Source organism: Calliphora vicina, chromosome 1, assembly GCF_958450345.1.
Source record: "Calliphora vicina chromosome 1, idCalVici1.1, whole genome shotgun sequence".
In the NCBI taxonomy this organism is placed as follows: Eukaryota; Metazoa; Arthropoda; class Insecta; order Diptera; family Calliphoridae; genus Calliphora; species Calliphora vicina.
The window spans coordinates 17,472,336-17,494,047 of record NC_088780.1 but is presented as its reverse complement, the minus strand read 5'-3'; the positions used below and the strand labels follow the sequence as shown (position 1 = coordinate 17,494,047).

The 21,712-nt window shown below is 31.8% G+C and overlaps 3 protein-coding genes across 4 annotated transcripts; 1 reads left to right on the top strand and 2 right to left on the bottom strand.

Annotated features, from left to right (window-relative positions):
• Positions 1–3,803: 3,803 nt before the first annotated feature.
• LOC135949334 (uncharacterized) lies at positions 3,804–7,347 on the bottom strand. The gene is made up of 2 exons (XM_065498865.1): positions 6,416–7,347; positions 3,804–6,339 (listed from the first exon to the last, which is right to left on the bottom strand). The coding sequence occupies exons 1-2, from the start codon at positions 7,345–7,347 to the stop codon at positions 3,804–3,806; spliced, it is 3,468 nt and encodes a 1,155-aa protein (XP_065354937.1).
• Positions 7,348–8,350: 1,003 nt separating this feature from the next.
• Ufl1 (UFM1 specific ligase 1) lies at positions 8,351–11,650 on the top strand. The gene is made up of 7 exons (XM_065499213.1): positions 8,351–8,542; positions 8,615–8,813; positions 8,877–10,156; positions 10,218–10,371; positions 10,434–10,599; positions 10,884–11,231; positions 11,294–11,650. The coding sequence occupies exons 1-7, from the start codon at positions 8,466–8,468 to the stop codon at positions 11,422–11,424; spliced, it is 2,355 nt and encodes a 784-aa protein (XP_065355285.1). The 5' UTR covers positions 8,351–8,465; the 3' UTR covers positions 11,425–11,650.
• Positions 11,651–12,590: 940 nt separating this feature from the next.
• LOC135949612 (PAX3- and PAX7-binding protein 1) lies at positions 12,591–20,092 on the bottom strand. 2 transcript variants are annotated; one of them, XM_065499211.1, is made up of 13 exons: positions 19,609–20,064; positions 18,963–19,300; positions 16,520–16,754; positions 16,281–16,457; positions 15,642–16,147; positions 15,459–15,582; positions 15,215–15,403; positions 15,001–15,149; positions 13,619–13,823; positions 13,354–13,546; positions 13,124–13,283; positions 12,898–13,061; positions 12,591–12,831 (listed from the first exon to the last, which is right to left on the bottom strand). In XM_065499211.1, the coding sequence occupies exons 1-13, from the start codon at positions 19,922–19,924 to the stop codon at positions 12,777–12,779; spliced, it is 2,811 nt and encodes a 936-aa protein (XP_065355283.1). In that variant the 5' UTR covers positions 19,925–20,064; the 3' UTR covers positions 12,591–12,776. The 2 variants fall into 2 exon arrangements, with proteins under 2 accessions (XP_065355283.1, XP_065355284.1); XM_065499212.1 differs by lacking the exons at positions 12,591–12,831; positions 12,898–13,061; positions 13,124–13,283; ... (5 more) ...; positions 15,642–16,147; positions 16,281–16,457 and having other exon boundaries at positions 16,611–16,754; positions 18,958–19,300; positions 19,609–20,092.
• Positions 20,093–21,712: the final 1,620 nt, after the last annotated feature.

Below are 21,712 nucleotides of genomic sequence, written 5' to 3'. Positions count from 1 at the left end.
TATATACGTATGCTGAAAATCATGTGATTAAAATGTTCATAAATTTGAAACAGGGTACATTGGTACATCAAATATGATTGGAAACTGACAAATTTATGTGACATTTATTATTGCTTGCTGGAAATTATGTATACAAATTTGGAATTTCTTAGAATACATAAATAGTATTTTAACTTTATATTGATAAGCAATTTGTTTATGAACTGCATGTAATGTATGTTGTTGTGGATTTATGATGTTTTTAGTTTGATGAAATGATCGTGTGTATTACAAAATTCATGTTGATATGTAAGTATTTTTTGGATGAACTGCATGTAGTGTATGTTGTTGTTGTGTTTCAGTATTTTTTTTATGAGCATGTACTTAGAAAGTGTTAAGGTCACCCCGGGGAATTTGTTTATTTTCGAATACAATAATTCTAGTGCTAGAGGGTATGATGTAGAAAGAAAGCCAGACAGAGTGGCAGGTAGAATGACGTGCTGTGCAACCGGCATACAGACAGACAGTCAGTGGAAAAATTTTTAATTTTGTTTATTTTCTAATTCTAGAACTGTGTATATGTGTGTTTGACTATTTGGTTGTGTTTATATTAAATCCTATCTTAATGAAATTCAAACTTTTCTATAAATTGTGAATTTGTTTAACATTAATTCAACATCTTTAAGATTTGTTAGACGGTTTTCAGGGGGCAAATTCTCGTAATCGAAATAAATTTCGAACGCTTAATAGCGTTCGAGTACAATCATTATAATTTTATATACATTTTATTCGATATCAAATAAGATAATCCCAAAAATAAATCTCTCATGTTCGAATAAGTATTCGATCCTGTTCGACTGCGGCAATTAGCCCCCAGATCATACTACGTTGTCAGAAGTCAGCAAACGGTAAATTGTTAGTTCAGACGATTGTAAGGGCACTGCTACACGTTCAATATATATTGTGATATTGGTTATTCTGCGATTTGGATCGCGATCCATCAATACTACATGCTACACGTTCAATAAATATCGCGGTCAATATATATTGAACGTGTAGCTGTGCCCTAAGAAACCCATACAATTTCATTGCCAGACAATAAATTTTTGTGCCAACAAAAATTGGCAGTTGTATGTCGAAAATTAATCCGTTATTAGACATTTCCAGAACTGTCAAATCATTTGAAACTAACAATTTGAAATTGTTCATCAGTGCCTTGGCCTGACTTTTTTCTTCTGAATTTTTTCCAAATTGCATTTGAAAAATGTGCTGAGATTTGGCCATTTTCCTTTGCAATCGTTCAAACTTACTATGCGATCTCTTGCCATAAAATATCTTTGGGATGTTTATACTTAGCGCAACTAAACTTCGCCGTGCCTCAACTCCCTCGATAAGTTTGAAAATATTTTTTTTTTGGGCCTTGATTTTTTACCGCCTTTAGAACCTTGTTGGCGACTGTATAAGAACTTCAACTACTTTTCCCACACTCTATGAAAAAAATTCTTATCAAAATGCATTTTCAAATATACACAATCATTGCAACAAACTAAAACTCAAACCACAACAATATACAAATGCAGCTCACCAAAATCCTTATCAATATAAAGTTCCAAAACTAGTGTACGCTAATTATTCTACAGAAACCTTATCAACATTCCATTCTCAATCTATGAACATTGCAGCACATGATTTACAGCATACAATAATAAATGTCACATAAATTACTTCATTTCCCTCACCCGATTTCTTAGTTTACAATCATATTTGATGGTACAGAAGCTATTAATTCAAGTTGCCGGACTTAATGGCTTTTAAAAAAATTTAATTACCACTTTCATACAAATTCTCTTAAAATTGAATATTTAATTGCTTTTTTTATTGCTTTTTCGTCTTTTTGAGCCAGTTCTCTTATTCACTATTTACTAGTTTCCTATCATATTTGATGAAGCAAAATCCATTATCATTAATTGCTTTTTTTCATGTAAAATCTCTTAAAATGGAATATTTAATTGCTTTTTTTTTATTGCTTTTTCACATTTTTTGAAACCAAACTCTCATTCTCTATTTACTGATTTGGGATGGGATATTAAGTCTAGAAACGTAAATTGGCTAGTTGATACGGTGACTAAGCCCATATTATTCAATGGGGCAATGGACAAGGTTTCAAACTGTATTGTCTTTGAATGGCAATCCTGATAACAGCAGCATTGCATACGACCCCGACTAACTCGCTTTTCATGCTACTGAACTAGATCCCAATTGATCTAATGTCCAGAAGGCTGACATAGAACACGGCCATTTGGCTTAATGCGATAGGCGCATAGAACTATAGATCATATGGATATGCTAGCATTATTGGAAGCATACAAAATCTTAACGACTACATAGATTATTGCAGTCCAAGACCTTTTTTCTCCAGGAACTTCGGTTTCTCAATTCCGGCCAGTGGGGAGTTAGAAGATGGTCTCTCCCCGTTCTATCCATTTATACGGATGGCTCCAAAAAAAAAGGGGATAGAGTTACCGGATGAGTCTACATGTAGGAATTTGGAAGTCCTTTAGAATCACAAATGGTTGAAGTATTTTACAGGCTGAGGTATAACAAAATATCTGGTAGGGACATTTGTATATATACTGACAGCCAATCCCTGACAGGTGTTTATACGTCATCGACATAGAATTTAGTCCAGGAGTGCCGGGCATCTCTGGAGAATGGAGAGACATTCAACAGGCGTACTCTTATGGTTACGTGGACACAATAGCCATAAGAGTACGGCTCGGTTTCTATTTAAAATCGAGAAAAAACCGGGACAACCTCGTTTTAGGCCTATTTTTGATCAATATCTGGATTACTAAGTCATTAATATAGGCAATATGGATATTTAATGATAGATATTTCAAAGTTCATTGCAACGATAAGGCTATAGTAATTTGGACCTGCCATGGGTCAAAATCGGGAAACATATTTTTTAACCCGAATTATTTTTTTACCAACTAAATTTTTTTGTCTTAAATTTTTTTTAATAAATAAATTTAGAAAAAAATTAGAAAAAAATTAAAAAAAAAAAACAATTTTGAAAAAAAGATTTGGAAATTTTTTTTTTTTAATTTTCAAAAACAATTTTGAAAAAAAATATTTTTCTTTTAATTTTGTTTAACTAAAAATATTTAAAATTTGTATTTTAAAGTACATAAATTTAGTGAAGGGTATACAAGATTCGGCACAGCCGAATATAGCTCTCTTACTTGTACTCAAATGAGTTTGGATGGTCCTCAGATTTTTCATAAAAAATTAGTTTTATGTTGTCCTCCATCAGAATTTTTTCAATTGAATTCCAATGTGTTTGGAATGGCTGTGAAATCAGTTGTGACGTATAAAATCAATAGAATAGCGAGATGAGACGCAGAACTCTCGAAAGATAAAAAACAAACATCGGTCTAATCTTCCTTAAGAGATAATGACAATGACTAGATACATGACTAGATTTGGCGATTCGAATCGAAATGCACAATAACCCGTCTGAATACTCTAATCCACATACGAACAATTTAATATTAAATTTTTAAGATATTGACTTCAATAACCTTAAGTTATTTTATGTTTCTAATTTGCATTATAAAATATACTTACCAGTCCATTAAAAAAAAAATCAAAAATATTTTTTTAAATTTTATGATAATTTTATTAAAAATCCTTAAATTTATGGCACATTAGTAATTTAATAATTACTTGATTAATTTTTGGAAACATTTTCTATTTTGGTTTATTTTTTTGGCATTAATACACAAACTCCATACATATCTATATGAAATTTTAAAAATCATCTACTCTGTTTCATCCATTTCAAAATCGTCATCAACATAATATCCCAAACATTTTTCTTTATAATGACCCCATGCCAGGGTGTTAATGTTATCATGACATGTATATCGTTTATTATCTAAATAACTTGAAGCTATATCCTTGAAAAGTTTACAATACAAAGAGTGTAATTTTGTACTAAAATCATTAATAGTTGCATAGTGAATTTTTTTGTTATATAAACACAACTTATAGTCACTTAAACGGATATCTTTACAATCATCTTTTATGGATTCTTTAAAATTAGCTGATTTAACAGAATACATTTTCGATCTTAAAGCCACAAATTCCTTTAACATAATCTTCTTGTTACCCACATCATAGCCAGTATCAGCAAAGCTTAGTTGATCCTTGAAATCTTTATAAACATCCTCAGTTTTTATTGTATAAATAAATGAGTTTACATCTATATAATTTAACTGAATATTACTGTTGTATTTAGGCATCATATGATCATAATGAAAATTATACATTTTCCATTTCATTAATTCCAAAATTGTGAATTCTAAATAAATGGGTTTATAGCTTGAATAAAAATTATAAAATTCAGCTCCTACCGTATCTTTATCAAATATATGAATAGAGTTAAATTCGTGCTTTGCAATAAAAGCTCGAGCTCCCAGTTTTCTACCATCGTTTTCCCATTTCTTAACTAATTTAATTGTTGTAGTTTTATCACCTTTACCCATTGCTCTATCGCATACCGCATTATTTAATATTTCATAGACATATTTTTCAAAAGAGTTCAAATTTGTTGCATCTTTTAAAGAAATAAACTTCTTTAACCAATCTGTTTGTTTAAATTTAAGTATGCGATGGATTTTTGTTAGTTTTAAACCATGTTTCAAGCATTGCTGAAGATTTGTATAATAAATTACATATTCGCTTTTGTGGTTCAAATCGAGAACTAATTTCTTTTCTTTGGCTTGAGCAGGAGTTTTCATATCACTGCAAAAGGGTAAACTATTATGCTTGTCGTGTATTTCTTTTGGATATTCTAGATCAACTTCTAATATATAGCCGGTATTTGAATCATTAGGAATTGAATCCAATGAGAAATTTTCCACATTACTTAACCATTTAAAGTCACCCACTGGCAAAGCTTGGGACATGGCCCAATCATACAAGTTATTTGCCTCGTAATGCATTACATATTTAGACGGCAGCTGGTCATTATAATCGGATAGATATTTATTATTTGCTATGGAATGTCTTTGCGGACATTGCGTTACTGCTCCTCGTATTCCTTTTTGTAAAAATGAAATTATCGTTTTATCAGTTAATAAGCTTAATTTGATTTTTGTAGTTTTTAACATGGCATCCCATGAGAATCCCGCTGTTGAATAATAGTGACAGGGATCCAAACCGTAAGTACGTTTGCAAATTGATCTAAAGTTTTGAAAAACATCCGTCAGCAATAGAACATCAGTTTTCATGTGTAAGATTAAATAATTTTTCAATGTTTTACATTCAAATTTAGCCCAAATTGCTTCAGCATGTTTATAGTCTTCTAAAGAACATTCAGTTTGTCTTAACTTGTTATAAAATTTATCTCTGCTGGGTAAACAAGTTTCTGAAAGTTTCTCCACCGAATCAATGTAGTTATGGGGAAATACTGTTTTTTTAGTAAGTAAATTAAACTTGCTAAGATCGTCTGGGTACATTGACTTGAATGTATTCAAATCATTTATTGTTAAATGTTTGACTACATCAGCTAATTTTGAGGGTATGAAGCCAAAAGAATCCAAAAATCTTATTTCAAGTCTAACTCCTATATCAGATTTAATGGTTTTTGATAAGTATATACATGAATCATTAGATTGTGGTATTATATTTAAAGGACCATCAATATTATTGAACTCGTTTACAAATAACTGGCAATCATAGACCGAGATATTTTGAAATATTACTGGGAAAAATGTCAATAACTTTTTATTAATAATACAGAAATAATGCGCTGGACCCTTATATTTTCCACTTAACTGACAGTGGTCTTTTACTTTATCATGTTCGGAAATTATTCCTGAACACACATGACAACTATCGTTTTTAATAAAATCCAAATTTTCTTGTTCGGTTAAGATGGACAACTTTGGCTTTAAATTGGTTAAATAATTACTATATAAATAATTTATATCTTCGATTAAACTCTTTATAAATTTTTTAGGTGAATTGAGTCCTCTAAAACAACGCAACTTATCTAAATCATTATTAAAGCTACACTTTATAAAATATGAAAAAGCATATGGCTGGGGAATGGCGGTATGAATATTTTGAAATATATAGCTAGAATTAGCATAGATGACAAATGGTACATCTGTCGTTTTTTCATTATTCTTAAATTCAAAAATTGATCTATCTTTTTTGGGAAGATTCACAATGTTTTGGCACTCATTTTCAATATGTTTATCCAATTCTTCTTTAACACGGAAATGTTTCAGGCAGTCATCACATATAAATACTCTTTGATTGTGCAAAGTTGTTTGGGTTCTAAGCAATCTGAAAAATAATTTGAAAGTGTATAGTAAATATGATATATGTACATAAATATAGATAATGGTTTTTTAATCTTTACCTCGACATATTCCTTATGTAAACATAATGCCCATTTGTATTCTCCTGCAGGAACAATAGATTTACATGTTTGACTTTTCTACCCTTCGTTTTGTAATAGGGTCCAACAATCTTATATTTTTCTGGTTCACAACCAAAAACATTTATACTAATAGTTGGATTATTTTCCTCGAATATCGCAATATCGTTTAGTTTTAGTGGAAACTGTAAGCCTTTAAAATCCAAACAATAACCTTTACAGTTAATAGTTGTATCGCATATATTTATTTTGTATGATGTTGTACGACAGGAATTTTTCGTCAGATCAATTGCCGAAATCAGTGCCCATTTGAAACAATAATCATCTTTATTTTGCACATTTATACAGGCTCTTTTTACTAATATTTGCTTAGGTAGTGGTATAAAACTTGAACCTTTCAATGGTTGGTATTTGTTTAAATTCAATTCGACTTTGATCAACTGCACCAAAGTCCAGCCACTGTCTCTTGTTTGAAATTCCTCCATTTTGTGAACTATGCTGTTGATTTCTGTTAAAAAAACTTCTTCGAAATCCTTAATGTAAAAAACATCTTTCATTTTTGTCTGGAATGTCTGAACGTGCAGTAAAATGTTTTCTAAATCCTCCATGTTTGGTTTGCCATAAAGGGTATGTAGCTCAAGGTTGAATTTCAAAGCATAATTCACTTTTAAATAAGAGTCGACTTCAGTTTTTAATTGTCCACATGCTTCTTTGAGAAACACTTCAGGTAACAGGCATTCTTGATTTACATTATCATACGATAGATTCAACACTCTTTTATTGAAGGCAGTTTTCAACATCTTTACAGATCCTTCGCGTGGTGTTTGTCCTTCATAATTCGAAGCATCATGACAGTTTTGCTGAACAGGTAAATTTGTTGTATTGACATTTTGGTTTTCATAACTTTCAGCCATTTTTATGGTATTTATAAATGTACAGAAAATTTAAAATAATTATTTTCCTTAAATCACTTTATTCATTTTTTAAATATTAGCTCGCGTTTTCATGTGTTCAAATAATAGCGCATACTGAACGGAGACTAAAATGTTATTGTTATGATGTTTATTTGTAAAAGAATTTCTGTGTGATGTTGTTGCTTCTGTAAATGTTGCCATATTGTATAATTGTTTTTCATATTGTGAATGATTTTGGAACCAGATAAACATAGACAACAACTAGATAGGTAAAGATGGCCACACATGGTTGATTTGTGAGTATGATTTGTTCGTGTTCGACGTCTTGTTACTTGTTAATTTGGCTGTGCGCGAACAAAATCACAAGTAATTGAAAATTTTCAATCACAAATCAGGCGAACAAATCATACGCGTGTGGCCAGCATAATGAGAGCCAAAAACCTAAGTCTGTTGTCAAGAACCTAATTCATGAGAATGTATTTTGTTTTTGAGAGTAATTTTTTCTTCTCTCCTTCCGTTCTATGCGTTTATTCTATGCAGATACATAAACTAGGATGAATTAGGGTGGTAAAAGTCGATTGTTTACTGCAAAAGTGAAAATAGACTTTTTGTTCGCCAAATATAGCTTTAAGTCTTATCACTAATGGTGAAGGGTATAATAATGGTTTTTCAACAGGGCAGAGATTAGAATTTTTTGTTTAATGTATGTGTCCAAAACTAAGTATGTGTTGTTGTAATTGCTGAAGTTGTTTTATAATTATCATTATCTTGTTGCCTGATTGTTAAAGTGAATGATTTTCTACATAAAATACACAACTAAATTGCAGATTTTTAAATTTAGAATAAAAATCGTTCATTCAAAACAAACAAAATCACCTAATCTGGCATCTGTAACACAACTCAGCTCTATTGTGAATGGTTTTGCAACAGCTGTTTGTACATCCACTTGAAATACAAAACACTTCGCTGGCATTGTTGACGTTACAATTTTGTTGTTGTTGTTTTATATTCTCTTAATAATATTGTGAAGTGTTGGAATTTCTTTTATTTGTACAAGAAATTGCAATATTGAATTAAAAAACATTTAAGAAAATAATAAGCAATATATTAATACCAGCATGTCTACCGATTGGGATGAAGTTAAACGCTTAGCGGCCGATTTTCAAAAGGCACAATTAACATCGACTTTACAAAAGTAAGTAAATATGCAGAATATCTTGGAAGGCTGCAACCACAAAAATATAATTTTTTTTTTTTAATATTTTAGACTCTCAGAACGTAATTGCATAGAAATTGTTACTTTGCTATTGGAAAAGAATTTATTAGAGGTAATATTTACCAATGATGGTAAGGAATACATAACACCTGATCACTTGGAGCGCGAAGTGCAAGATGAGTTGTATGTCAATGGGGGTAGAGTCAATTTGGTGGAAGTTAGTAAAACTTTAAATGTGGATTTGACAAGGGTAAGTTTCCTTTGAAAAAATATTAAGTAAAATTAAATGTTAATGATTTTTTTTTTTTTTTAGATAGAGGATGTGGGAAATAAAATTGCCTTGGAAAATCCCAATGTACATTTTATATTGGGCCAACTTATAGATGAAGACTATATTACCTATATAGCCCAAGAAATCAATGAAAAACTATCACAAAAAGGTGAAATATCTGTTAATGATTTAACCGAACAATTTGATTTGCCTTCGGACTTTTTGCAAACAGATGTTTTGGAAAAACATTTGGGCAAAATCATTAAGGGCAGACAGGATCCCTCAAATCCCAAAATATTCTTTACGCAAGCCTATTTGCAAAGATGTAAGGCGAAAATACGCGGTGCTTTGGCGGCACTCACCAGACCCACAAATGTTTCGGTGATTTTGCAACAGACCAACATACAACAGAAAATCTTTCATACTTTGGTGGACGAAATCAATCCGGCCGGCCATGTAACCTCTAAACAAGCCAATGCACAGTATGTGCCTAATATTTATGCCAAAATGCAAACGGATTGGGTAAATAACTTCTATCGCCAAAATGGTTTCTTGGAATATGAGGCCATTAACAAGTTGGGCATTACGAATGCTAAGCAGTTTATCACGAAACAATTTGCGGAGGAGGAATTATTGTTCTTAAAACGTTGTGCGGTTAGCACAAAACTGGTAGAACTTACAGTGATGCCTGCCTTGATGGCGGCCAAACAATTTATAGATTTGTCATCTCTTTTACCCTCTAATATGTCCTCGTCCGATCGTGAGGAGTTGTTCGAAGCTATAGTGGCCAAAAATCAAGCTTCTTTGTCCAACTTTGTGCTCATAGGCTCTTTGGGTTCTTCGGTAGTTTTCACTCCACAGTATTTGGAGGAATTGACACAACCCTGCCGTGAATTGGCCTTGTCTAAAGCTAAGACAGCGGTGGATAGTGGTACGTATCAACAGCATGTGGCCATTAAACAAATGTCGGCTAAAGGTGGCCAACGTAAGGACTTTGATGATGATGAGGTGCTGGATAAACGTGACGAGCGACGCAAAAAGGCGTCTTCTGGCAAAGCAGGCGGTGGTTCTCAGGGCCGGGAAACAAAAACCAAATCCACCAAGAAACATCAACGTGGTGGTAAGAAGGGCGGTAAAAATGATTTCGATAGTGATGAAGAGGAACAATTTGGAAACAGTGGCGGTAATGCGGGTGGCTCTTCAGCTAGTAAAAAACAATTGGAGTTGATTACTATTGGGGATATTGTTAAAGTTTTGAATAAGGAAACCTCGGCTTTGGGTATTGAGGAGTTGAATGAAGATATAGCTGCCATGTATCATGAGTGAGTAGACTAGACACTGACAATTTTCTTTACAATCGAAATTTTACAATATTTTTCTTAGCCAACTAAATCAACTTGCCTTGGCCAAGGCCCAAGAACTATACGAAATAACTTTGCAAAAAAGTGCCGCTGGCAGTGGTCAAACTCATGCGGGAGTGCAAGAGAAAATCAATACACTTTTGGTCGATTTACGTCTATATGAAAAGGGTCTTAAGGTACGAATTCTTTTATTTTATTCCAGCCATGATGTAACTAAAGATTTTCCCCACCTAAATAGCTTTTCCCTGCCTCTGCTCAAGCGGATTTAATCAAATATCTACTCAAGTCTTTGGGTAATGATATCTGCAATGAATTGATTTCCTATATAGCCCATGAATGTCAAATCGAATTGAAAAATGCCAACTTAAATGTGGATCAACGCAATAAACTGGCTCAAGAATGTGGTAAGTAATTTGTATACCAATCATTCCACTTGTAATTTTCACAGTTTTAATTTGTGGAGTCGATATGTATGTCCGTCTTTCTGTTGAAACCAACTATCAGAAGACCCCCAATTACAAACATGATTGATAAATCAATATATCGGGTATAGTCTTAGTTCGGCTGATATTTAAAATTGAGAAAATTTAAAAACACCCGAAATTTTTTTTCTAACATTTTTTTTACCTAAAATTTGTTTTCATTAGAAATTTTTTTTCCATATTTACCATAACAAATTTCTCTTTAGGTGGAGATTATAAACCAGTTATATTGGAACTAAATAAAGCTCTAAACAAAACCATCGATGAGTTTGTTTTGGCCACCGAATCGGTTTTGAAGACCTGCAGCATGATTGTTAAGAAGGTCGACAAGAAAAAGGATCGCCCATTGATCATACAACATCGTGAGAAACTCTTGGAACAATTACAGCAATGTTCTGAGCCCGCCTTGATCTTGCATTTATCCGCTTTAATCTTATTTACCACCATATCGGGCTGTATTTTACATGCCAGTGGTAAATTTGTCTCACAGATTTTATTATTTATTAATAGTTCTATGACGGATGAACAAAATAAGCTTTTACAACAATATCATGGTGAGTTTTCATTGTTAAACTTAACTATTTATTATTTTATAGCAAATAATTTTTATTTGTAGATTTGGTCATTAGTGTTTTGCGTTTATCGCCCGACTCAGAGGAATATTCCACAGCCAGTTCGGAGTTACAGGAACTGGAACCCAAACTAAAGCAATTGGCTGCTTCAGCTAGTCTTTCTAAATCAGAATAAGAGCATTTCTTTGTTAATATATTATAATTTTGATAGAATTTTAACCATATTAACGGTTGTAAATATAATATTCCATTTTATTCATTGGCATTGTTGCTCATACTAACTAGTTTTTTTCTAATATTTTCTTTTTATGGCAATTTTTTTTAATTATGATTTAAAAATTATAAAGTTTTTGTTATTTTTTTGGTAAATAAACTTTAAACTAGGCAAAAAGCAAAAGAAACTTGGTTTTAATGCTATAATTGTGATAACTTTTCTATACAAAATTGCTCAAGAAAAAGTTATTCTGCTACAGACAACTTTTCTCTAGAAAAAGTTGCTCTGTTACAGACAACTTTTCTCTAGAAAAAGTTGCTCTGTTACAGACAACTTTTCTCTAGAAAAAGTTGCTCTGTTACAGACAACTTTTCTCTAGAAAATGTTGCTCTGTTACAGACAACTTTTCTCTAGAAAATGTTGCTCTGTTACAGACAACTTTTCTCTAGAAAAAGTTGCTCTGTTACAGACAACTTTTCTCTAGAAAAAGTTGCTCTGTTACAGACAACTTTTCTCTAGAAAAAGTTGCTCTGTTACAGACAACTTTTCTCTAGAAAAAGTTGCTCTGTTACAGACAACTTTTCTCTAGAAAAAGTTGCTCTGTTACAGACAACTTTTCTCTAGAAAAAGTTGCTCTGTTACAGACAACTTTTCTCTAGAAAAAGTTGCTCTGTTACAGACAACTTTTCTCTAGAAAAAGTTGCTCTGTTACAGACAACTTTTCTCTAGAAAAAGTTGCTCTGTTACAGACAACTTTTCTCTAGAAAAAGTTGCTCTGTTACAGACAACTTTTCTCTAGAAAAAGTTGCTCTGTAACAGGCAACTTTTCTCTAGAAAATGTTGCTCTGTAACAAGCAACGTTTCTCTAGAAAATGTTGCTCTGTAACAGGCAACTTTTCTCCAGAAAAAAGTTGCTCTGTAACAGGCAACTTTTCTCCAGAAAAAAGTTGCTCTGCTTTAAGACAACTTTTCTCTAGAAAAAGTTGCTTTGTTTTAAGACAACTTTTCTCTAGAAAAAGTTGCTTTGTTTTAAGACAACTTTTCTCTAGAAAAAGTTGCTTTGTTTTAAGACAACTTTTCTCTAGAAAAAGTTGTAACTCCGTTTTAAGATAATAAAAAACAATTAATTAATAGAAAACTTTTATTTTTATGAATTTTTTTTTTAAATATTTACAAGAACAATTTGAAACAACTATTTATGATTGATTTTAATTTGTTTTTTTTTTCCTTTTTAAGTAAAATTAAGTTAAATTTATTTCTCATTTAATGGCGAAAAAATGCAAATATTCATTTTGTTAGTCAACCGATGAATTTTAATTATTACTATGAAGTCTTTGTAAGATTTGTTTGGCCTTATCACTAGTTTGCCTAAAAACAAAAAAGAGAAAACAATCAATTAGAAAAGTTAATTAACTCATTATAAAGATAACTTACATAAATAAGGGATTGTTAGCATCACAGGATTCTAAAGTCTGTTTAATGTAAGTTATAAGTAATTGTAAGTTTTTTAAACATTCAGAATCTGGCTGTAGCCAGACGGTCGGTAAAGTGTTGACAATAATATAAGCTTTGCTTATAGCATCGTTGGGTGTGCAAACCTTAAAAAAGTTTATAAATTATTAATATTATTTGTATCAAATAGTTTTACAAAATAACTTACCCTCATAGCTAATAATAAATAACGATTAAGTAGAGATCCTATAGCCATTTCCCTTAAAGGTGTATCGGCTATAATGCCCTGCCATGATAAAAAGTTACGAAACAGTTTTAAACCACTGCAAAATTGACGCTGAAAGAATGAGGTCTTGTTTTCTTGCACCCTAACAAAACACATATAAAAGTATTAATAACACATTTAATTATATTTTGTAACTATAGTTAAAAACTTACTGTTTGGGAAATATGGGTATGAAAACATCATTCTCCAAGGCCAATTTCATTTTCTCTAAAATGGCATTAAACAATTGTTGCAATGTCTTGCCCTCTTCTTTTAAAGGAAAATCACGACCCAAACGATTTATGAAACCAATCAAACGTAATGATTGTGTAGTGGATAAAGGATCCCAACAATGTGTCACTATATCTAATAGTATGCAAAAATACAAAATTGTTAGCCAGAGTTTTTAAACCATATTTGATTGTGAGTTATGTTTACCTATTAATTTGGGTAGAATTATTTTCTCTAGCAGTGTGGGCACCAAATTAACATCAGGATCTTGTTTAAGCGATTCCTCTGTCTCATCTTCGCTCCAAGCATAAAGCATGGCTGCTGAGTACCAATTCAGTTTCTCGATATCTTTAAAATCGGCCAACAAAGGTGACCATGTCAACATTTCAAGTCGTATCAGAGGTCCAAGAATCTAAAATGTGACATTTTAAATAAAACTATTAGACATTCTCTATTTCAGACAACTTTTCTATAGAAAAACCTGCTCTGTTTCAGACAGCTTTGCTATAGAGAAAGTAATTCTGTTTCAGACAACTTTTCTATGGGAAAAATTTATTTTTCAGTTGCTCTGTTTCAGACAACTTTTCCCTAGAATAAGTTGCTCTGTTTCACACAACATTTCTCTAGGAAAAGTTGCATTGTTCCAGCCAACTTTACTCTAGAAAAAGTTGCTATGTTTCAGACAACTTTTCTCTAGAAAAAGTTGCTCTGTCACAGACAACTTTTCTCCAGAAAAAGTTGCTCTGTTTCAGACAACTTTTCTCCAGAAAAAGTTGCTCTGTTTCAGACAACTTTTCTCTAGAAAAAGTTACTCTGTTTCAGACAACTTTTCTCTAGAAAAAGTTGCTCTGTTTCAGACTTTTCTCCAGAAAAAGTTGCTCTGTCATAGACAACTTTTCTCCAGAAAAAGTTGCTCTGTTTCAGCCAACTTTTCTCTAGAAAAAATTGCTCTGTTTCAGACAACTTTTCTCCAGAAAATGTTGCTTTGTTTCAGCCAATTTTTCTCTAGAAAAAGTTGCTCTGTTTAAGACAAATTTTTTCTAGAAAAAGTTGCTGTTTCAGACAATTTTTTCAAGAAAAAGTTAAACTGTTTCAGACAGCTTTTCTCTAGAAAAAGTTGCTCTGTTTCAGACAACTTTTCTCTAGAAAAAGTTGCTCTGTTTCAGACAACTTTTCTCTAGAAAAAGTTACTCTGTTTCAGACAACTTTTCTCTAGAAAAAGTTGCTCTGTTTCAGACAACTTTTCACTAGAAAAAGTTGCTCTGTTTCAGACTACTTTTCTCTAGAAAAAGTTGCTGTTTCAGACAAATTTTTTCAAGAAAAAGTTAAACTGTTTCAGACAAATTTTTTGCTCTGTTTCAGCCAACTTTTCTCTAGAAAAAGTTGCTCTGTTTCAGACCAATTTTCTCTAGAAAGAGTTGCTCTGTTTCAGACAACTTTTCTCCAGATAAGTTGTTCTGTTTCAGACAACATTTCTCCAGAAAAAGTTGCTCAAATTTTCTTTATGAAAAGCTTCTTAATATATTTAAATATTCCTCGATAGTATAGTGATAGTATCTCAACCAACATTTCTAATTTATATACTTTACCTTTGGCAAACACAAGCTCACAAAAGCATCTTTATAGGAAGGCATATCAGTTTTACGCCAGGCATAGAACTTCGTTAAAATTATATCAATTTTACTAAATTCATCGGTAACATCGTTCATAATTTCCAAGCCCTCCTTAATAAGTTCTTCTATACAAAAAATGAACAAAAAAAATTAAAATAAATACATACAACAAATGTACATTCCAACAAACCTAATTCAGTTTGAAATAATTCTTGATAACGATCGGAAGTTTCCTCATCTGAAGACATGCCATCTAAATGTGAACTTAAAGTATCTTGACGTTCACGTTCACAACGACGTCTAGTACGTCTACCCTCACGTTCGGCAGCACGGCGTACCTGTTCGTCATACTCATCACCACGACGTGTGGAAGAAGGTTCTATGCATAAATAAGTTAGTAATGTGTAGAAATAAATAAACTAAAGTAAACTTACTGGCTGCATCAGCCATTTCCTTGGCCTGATCTCGCACATCCTGTCTTCGGCGATCTATTAAGAAGTGCTGATGTTTGCCAAAGAATTGTAGACAACGTTTCTCCAAATCCACTATTATGGGTGACTTTAAATATAAACAAAAGTTGGTTTAATATTTTAATGAATAGTATTTCTGTAATTTACCTTTTCATTGAGACAGTCTATTAAATCAGTAACATAGCACTTAATTTCTTGATAAAATCTATATTTTGCAGCTGCTGTGGGAGCTTTTTGTTTACAATCCATTTCCTCTAATTTCATGGCTTGCATTTCCCTGTCAATTCTCTCGATATCCTCCAAATGATTTGTATTTAGTTCCTTTAATTTATTCAAACGCTCTCCTATAGCATTACGTATCTCTTGGGGAGATCTCAGAACGGTAGCTTTGGTTTTATCCTTCTTGGGTTTGTTGGCATTTAAGATTTGCTGAGGCTTCTCCAATGTACACTTAGCATAGGCTTGCTCCAGTAAAGAGGATGTAGTCTGGGGTTGTGGAGGACCTTCCAAAGCATTTTCCATAGTCGATTTAATCATGAAACGCGACAAGACCGATTCATGTTGAGCATTAACCAATTGAGCACCTGTTACACCTTTACGAATCTGTTGATTTTCCCATTCATGGGTTTCACAATCTGAGTCTTCCTCAGAATCTAAGAGTTTAGAAAGCATAGTGATAATTAAATCTTTTTTGTAAGTAATATTTTGTGATCTTTTTAAACTAGTTTTTAAAATTAGAGTCACAACTGTGTAACAAACCGTAACCATTTCAATTCAATTACATACAATCTTTTTCAACAGCATAGAATTTTTCACGTCTTTCTTCGCGTTCCTTGATGCCAGTTATAGCATTCATATCCACACGTTCCTCATCATCCGAGTTATCGCCCTCTATATCTTCTCTGGCCAAACGGCTACCCTTTTTAGTTTCCACCTTAGGTTCCTCTATGGTTATGAAATCACCTAAAGTTTTGAGGTTAACATTTTTAGCAAATTAATAATACAATATCAAATTAAATTCGTACCTTGCTCCCTGGCCTTTTGTCTTCTCTTGCGGGCTGCATGTATCATGGCCGCATCGGGTATAGAACCGCTTTCCAACATTTGTTTTAAATGATCTGGTTTTGCAAATCTATGTTTGCTGTCATCACGATCATTATCACTTTGTTCTTGATCTTCATCAGACAAGTCATTGCGGCCAGCACACAGGGCGGCACGACCATTTAAAATTATCTCCGGTTCAGATTTTTTCACCACCAGCTGTGGAACAAGGCGTTAAAAACAATAGATTAGAAAATCTTAAAATGACTCAATTTTAGTTTGAGATTAAAATATTAAAATTGCATCTAGGAAAAAGAAATTAAAAGTGAAAATAATTTATGTAAACCTAAAACTATTTTTCTATTGAAAATGTTGCTCTCTTACAGACAACTTTTCTTTAGAAAAATTTGCTCTGTTACAGACAACTTTTCTCTAGAAAAAGTAACAGAGCAAATCTGTAACAGAGCAACTTTTTCTACTGAGAAATTGTCTGTAACAGAGCAACTTTTTCTACTGAGAAATTGTCTGTAACAGAGCAACTTTTTCTACTGAGAAATTGTCTGTAACAGAGCAACTTTTTCTACTGAGAAATTGTCTGTAACAGAGCAATTTTTTCTACTGAGAAATTGTCTGTAACAGAGCAACTTTTTCTACTGAGAAATTGTCTGTAACAGAGCAACTTTTTCTAGAGAAAAGTTGTCTGTAACAGTGCAACTTTTTCTACAGAAAAGTTGTCTGTAGCAGAGCAACTTTTTCTAGAGAAAAGTTGTCTGTAGCAGATCAACTTTTTCTACAGAAAAGTTGTCTGTAACAGAGCAACTTTTTCTACAGAAAAGTTGTCTGTAACAGAGCAACTTTTTCTAGAGAAAAGTTGTCTGTAACAGAGCAACTTTTTCTGAAAATGTTGCTCTCTTACAGACAACTTTTCTTTAGAAAAATTTTCTCTGTTACAGACAACTTTTCTCTAGAAAAAGTAATAGAGCAAGTCTGTAACAGAGCAACTTTTTCTACTGAGAAATTGTCTGTAACAGAGCAACTTTTTCTAGAGAAAAGTTGTCTGTAACAGAGCAACTTTTTCTAGAGAAAAGTTGTCTGTAACAGAGCAACTTTTTCTAGAGAAAAGTTGTCTGTAACAGAGCAACTTTTTCTAGAGAAAAGTTGTCTGTAACAGAGCAACTTTTTCTAGAGAAAAGTTGTCTGTAACAGAGCAACTTTTTCTAGAGAAAAGTTGTCTGTAACAGAGCAACTTTTTCTAGAGAAAAGTTGTCTGTAACAGAGCAACTTTTTCTAGAGAAAAGTTGTCTGTAACAGTGCAACTTTTTCTAAAGAAAAGTTTTCTGTAACAGTGCAACTTTTTCTAGAGAAAAGTTGTCTGTAACAGATTTTCTAGAGAAAAGTTGTCGTTAGCAGAGCAACTTTTTCTAGAGAAAAGTTGTCTGTAGCAGAGCAACTTTTTCTACAGAAAAGTTGTCTGTAGCAGAGCAACTTTTTCTACAGAAAAGTTGTCTGTAGCAGAGCAACTTTTTCTAGAGAAATGTTGTCTGTAAAGGAGCAACTTTTTCTAGAGAAAAGTCGTCTGTAACAGAGCAACTTTTTGTAGAGAAAAGTTGTTTGTAATAGAGCAACTTTTTCTAGAGAAAATTTGTCTGTAACAGAGCAACTTTTTCCAAAGTAAAGTTGTTTGAAACAGAGCAACTTTTTGCAAAGAAAAGTTGTCTGAAACAGAGCAACTTTTTCCAAAGTAAAGTTGTCTGAATCAGTGCAACCTTTCCAAAGAAAAGTTGTCTGAAACAGAACAACTTTGTTGCGAAAAAAGTTGTCTGAAAAAGAACAGCTTTTTCTGAAGAAAAGAAGCTGACAAAAGTTGTCTGCAACAAATCAGCCTTATCGAGAGAAAAGTTGTCTGAAACAGAAAAACCTTTTCCAAAGAAATGTTGCTAGAAACTGAACAACTTTTCCGAAAAAAAAGTTTCAGACAAAGATTCTCTCGAAAAGCCTGATTTGTTGCAGACCTTTTCTTTGTAGATAAAGTTGCCCAATTACAAGCAAAATTTTTTATACACAAATTTGTTTAATTAAAAGCAACAATTTCATACAAAAATTTGCTTATATTTTTACAGCATTTTTTTAAAAAAGAATATATTTTTAATTAAACCAATTTTTTTATTAGTTTTTTAATACGAATAATTTGAAATTGTTAATAAAATGCATTTGATATACTACATTTCTTGTTTATTTACAGAAAAAGAAAAAATAATACTTTTTTTGGGCACTTGCGTTTTAAATATTATTTTTTCTTTCAAACCAAACACTTGAAATATTTTCAAAATTTGTTTTTGATGGTGCGGTTTTCTTGTTTTATTTTTTATTTTTATTTTTTTTATATTAGAGTTTCAATTTGTAGAAAAATGATAATAATAACCTTACCACAAAGTCGTCTGTGCGTATTTCTGTTTGGATTTTATCACTTTTATTACTTTTACTATGTTCCGAAGAACTAGTTGTATGTGTTGACGTCGAAGATGAACCTAAATTATGAGAATTACTATTACGTGACCCATTTTCACGTTCCCTATTTTGATGGTTACTATGATGGGTGTCATTGGTACTAGTTGTGTTGTTGATATTGCTACTGCTGCTGCTGCTGGAAAAGTTATCAGAACTACGTTCTTCCTTCTTTTTACGTCTACGTTCCTTGTCCAACATACGCATAACTTTTTTGCTGTGTGATGACTTACGAACTTGAAACACTTCGGCATCTTCCTCTGTAATAAAAAAAAATTAAATGATTTTATTAGTTTTTATTTTTAACAGTTTACAATCTGAAAATGTTTATATATATAGAAAAAAACTATCCCAGAAAGGCTAAAAAAGTCAAAGAACAATAATATTTGTTGACCTAATCAGTAATATATAACTCCCGGTGTAACAAACCTGACCTACATTCATATAAAAAAAATCAAATTTTCACCCAAATTAAATTTATATCATAAAATTGCATTTACAATTACTACTGATTGCCTTATAACATTGTTAGACATGCAATGCTGCAGTATATTATTGAATAACTTACCTTCATCTGCAAAACTTAATAGAGCCTTCGTTTTACCCACATCCCCAACACCTCCTCCTCCAACAACTTCTTTTTTGCTTGTAGACGCTTTTGATTTACTATCCTTACTCTTTTTTTTCTCCGATTTTGCTGATATTTGTGGTGGAGGCGGTGCTATAAGATCGCCATTATTATCTACATCCATTTCATCATCATTGGATTTTCGTGAATCTTTGGCAGATGCATTACTGCCACCACCATTGGCGTCCTCATCATCATCCAACGTGCTTGAAAAAACTCGTCTTTGTATTTTTTTGGGTTTGCGAAAAAGCGACATGATTTTCTTGTTTTATTCTACTATTACTGTAATTTTTGATTAATTTTGTTTGTTTTTGGAATTATTAAACAAAATTGAAAAGAAAAAACTATAGAATTGTCTGAATATTTTCCGGTTTTTTCTGTGTGTTTTGCAAAATTGATGTTTTTCTTCTTCACTTTTCTGTAAAATTGCTTCTTCTTATTTTATTGCAGAGTGCAGGAGTTTTCGAAGTTAATCAGGGTTGCCATTATTAATAATAAAAATCCTGTTGCTAATTTTCTTATTTGATTTTCTTTTTATGAAAAATAAAGAAATTTCTTATAGAATTATAATAAATGTATTGAATTATCGAATTCATAAATTGAATTTGTAACAAATCAAGATCCCTACTTTATATTTTCTTGATTTTTATTCTGTTAATATTCACAATATTTCTGTTTCAGAGGAGGAGGTCAGAGAAGAAGAAAATTAATAAGTTGGTAGCCAACTAATATTCCATCCCATTCTTATAAAGACTTTAATGCTTTCCAACTTTATGTCCAATAGTTCAGAAAGACTGTTAAAGGAATGATGTCCTAGAAACCTAATAAGCATAAGTGGTAAATAGTCTCAGGCACTTCGCATGGTTATCACCACCACTACATTGCTTAGACGAAAGCTTTGTAATCCAAGAAGATATATTGTTCACCCTCGGAATGGTATTTTCATTCTGAAAAATATTTTCGTTTTACTTTTTTTGAAGAAACAAAATACAACTTTCGATCGAAATGGAATTCTGTGACAGGCCTATATGTCTCCGTCAGTCATAATGAACCCTATTGTATGTCTATGTCCACATATGCTATTTAAGGATAAACGGCCTTCCTGGACCAGATTAGATGTTGTTTACACACCTATCAGACATTTTATTGAAGCTTGACTATCAGTGTTATAAGTGTGCCAGTTAGCCGTTCTTTTAATACCTGATATTTAAGCTTGAATAATACTAAAACTAATTCAATTTAATCAAATATAATTTATATTTAATTCAAATCAAAAAGCTATAATTCCATATAACAAGTTTTAATATGACAAGAATTTGCAAATATTAAAAAAACAGACACATTTACCTGTAAAACAAAATCTATCGCCAATACTTTAGTTTTAAAGTTTATTGAGTTGATAAAGTATAATAAAGCGTAATTTGGAAGAAATCAACAATTTGGAAAAACATTTTACAAACAAAATAAATATATTTTCATATAGAACGTAATAATTCTGTAACAACTTTTTTCCAAATCAAATAATTTAATCTCTTTAAATTCTGTTTATATTTTTCATATATCTTCTTACAGAAACATTAAAGTTTTATTCTGTCATTTTGAGGACTAACGGTGCGTTTACACATGCAAGTAGATTGAGGAAAGTTGAGAATACGTATTATTATCGAAAATGTCGAAAATACATCGAAATGTCTACAAGTTGCTTGAGCGTTTACACATGCAAGTAAAAGTTCATTTTAAAAATGTCGTCAAAACGTAAACACATTATTATTAAGAGTTGCCTAGGATACCACATACATATATTTGTAGGGAAATAATTGTTATAAATAATTATTATTATTACTTTAATGAGATTAGTGCTCTTAAATTAATTTAATAGCGTTCTTTATTCATATTTGAAGAGAAAAAACTATTTTTTTTACAAATATACATAAAATAAGTTAAAAATATAATAATTATTTTACCACAATCCAGTAATTTTTTTTAAATTTTTTTAGTTAGGCAACTCTGTTTGTGTTTTTGACACTTTATTGCAGTAAGTGTC

What these genes read in the sequence shown, in the direction of transcription:
- LOC135949334 (XM_065498865.1), bottom strand. Translation starts at nt 7,347, where the DNA reads ATGGCTGAAAGTTATGAAAACCAAAATGTCAATACAACAAATTTACCT. An exon ending in TACATAAGGAATATGTCGAG is followed by an intron (nt 6,340 to 6,415) that starts GTAAAGATTAAA and finishes ATTATTTTTCAG; the next exon opens with ATTGCTTAGAACCCAAACAA.
- Ufl1 (XM_065499213.1), top strand. Translation starts at nt 8,466, where the DNA reads ATGTCTACCGATTGGGATGAAGTTAAACGCTTAGCGGCCGATTTTCAA. An exon ending in TAAATGTGGATTTGACAAGG is followed by an intron (nt 8,814 to 8,876) that starts GTAAGTTTCCTT and finishes TTTTTTTTTTAG; the next exon opens with ATAGAGGATGTGGGAAATAA. An exon ending in ATAGCTGCCATGTATCATGA is followed by an intron (nt 10,157 to 10,217) that starts GTGAGTAGACTA and finishes TATTTTTCTTAG; the next exon opens with CCAACTAAATCAACTTGCCT.
- LOC135949612 (XM_065499211.1), bottom strand. Translation starts at nt 19,924, where the DNA reads ATGTCGCTTTTTCGCAAACCCAAAAAAATACAAAGACGAGTTTTTTCA. An exon ending in GGAAATGGCTGATGCAGCCA is followed by an intron (nt 15,404 to 15,458) that starts GTAAGTTTACTT and finishes ATTTATGCATAG; the next exon opens with AACCTTCTTCCACACGTCGT. An exon ending in ATTATTTCAAACTGAATTAG is followed by an intron (nt 15,150 to 15,214) that starts GTTTGTTGGAAT and finishes TTTTTTGTATAG; the next exon opens with AAGAACTTATTAAGGAGGGC.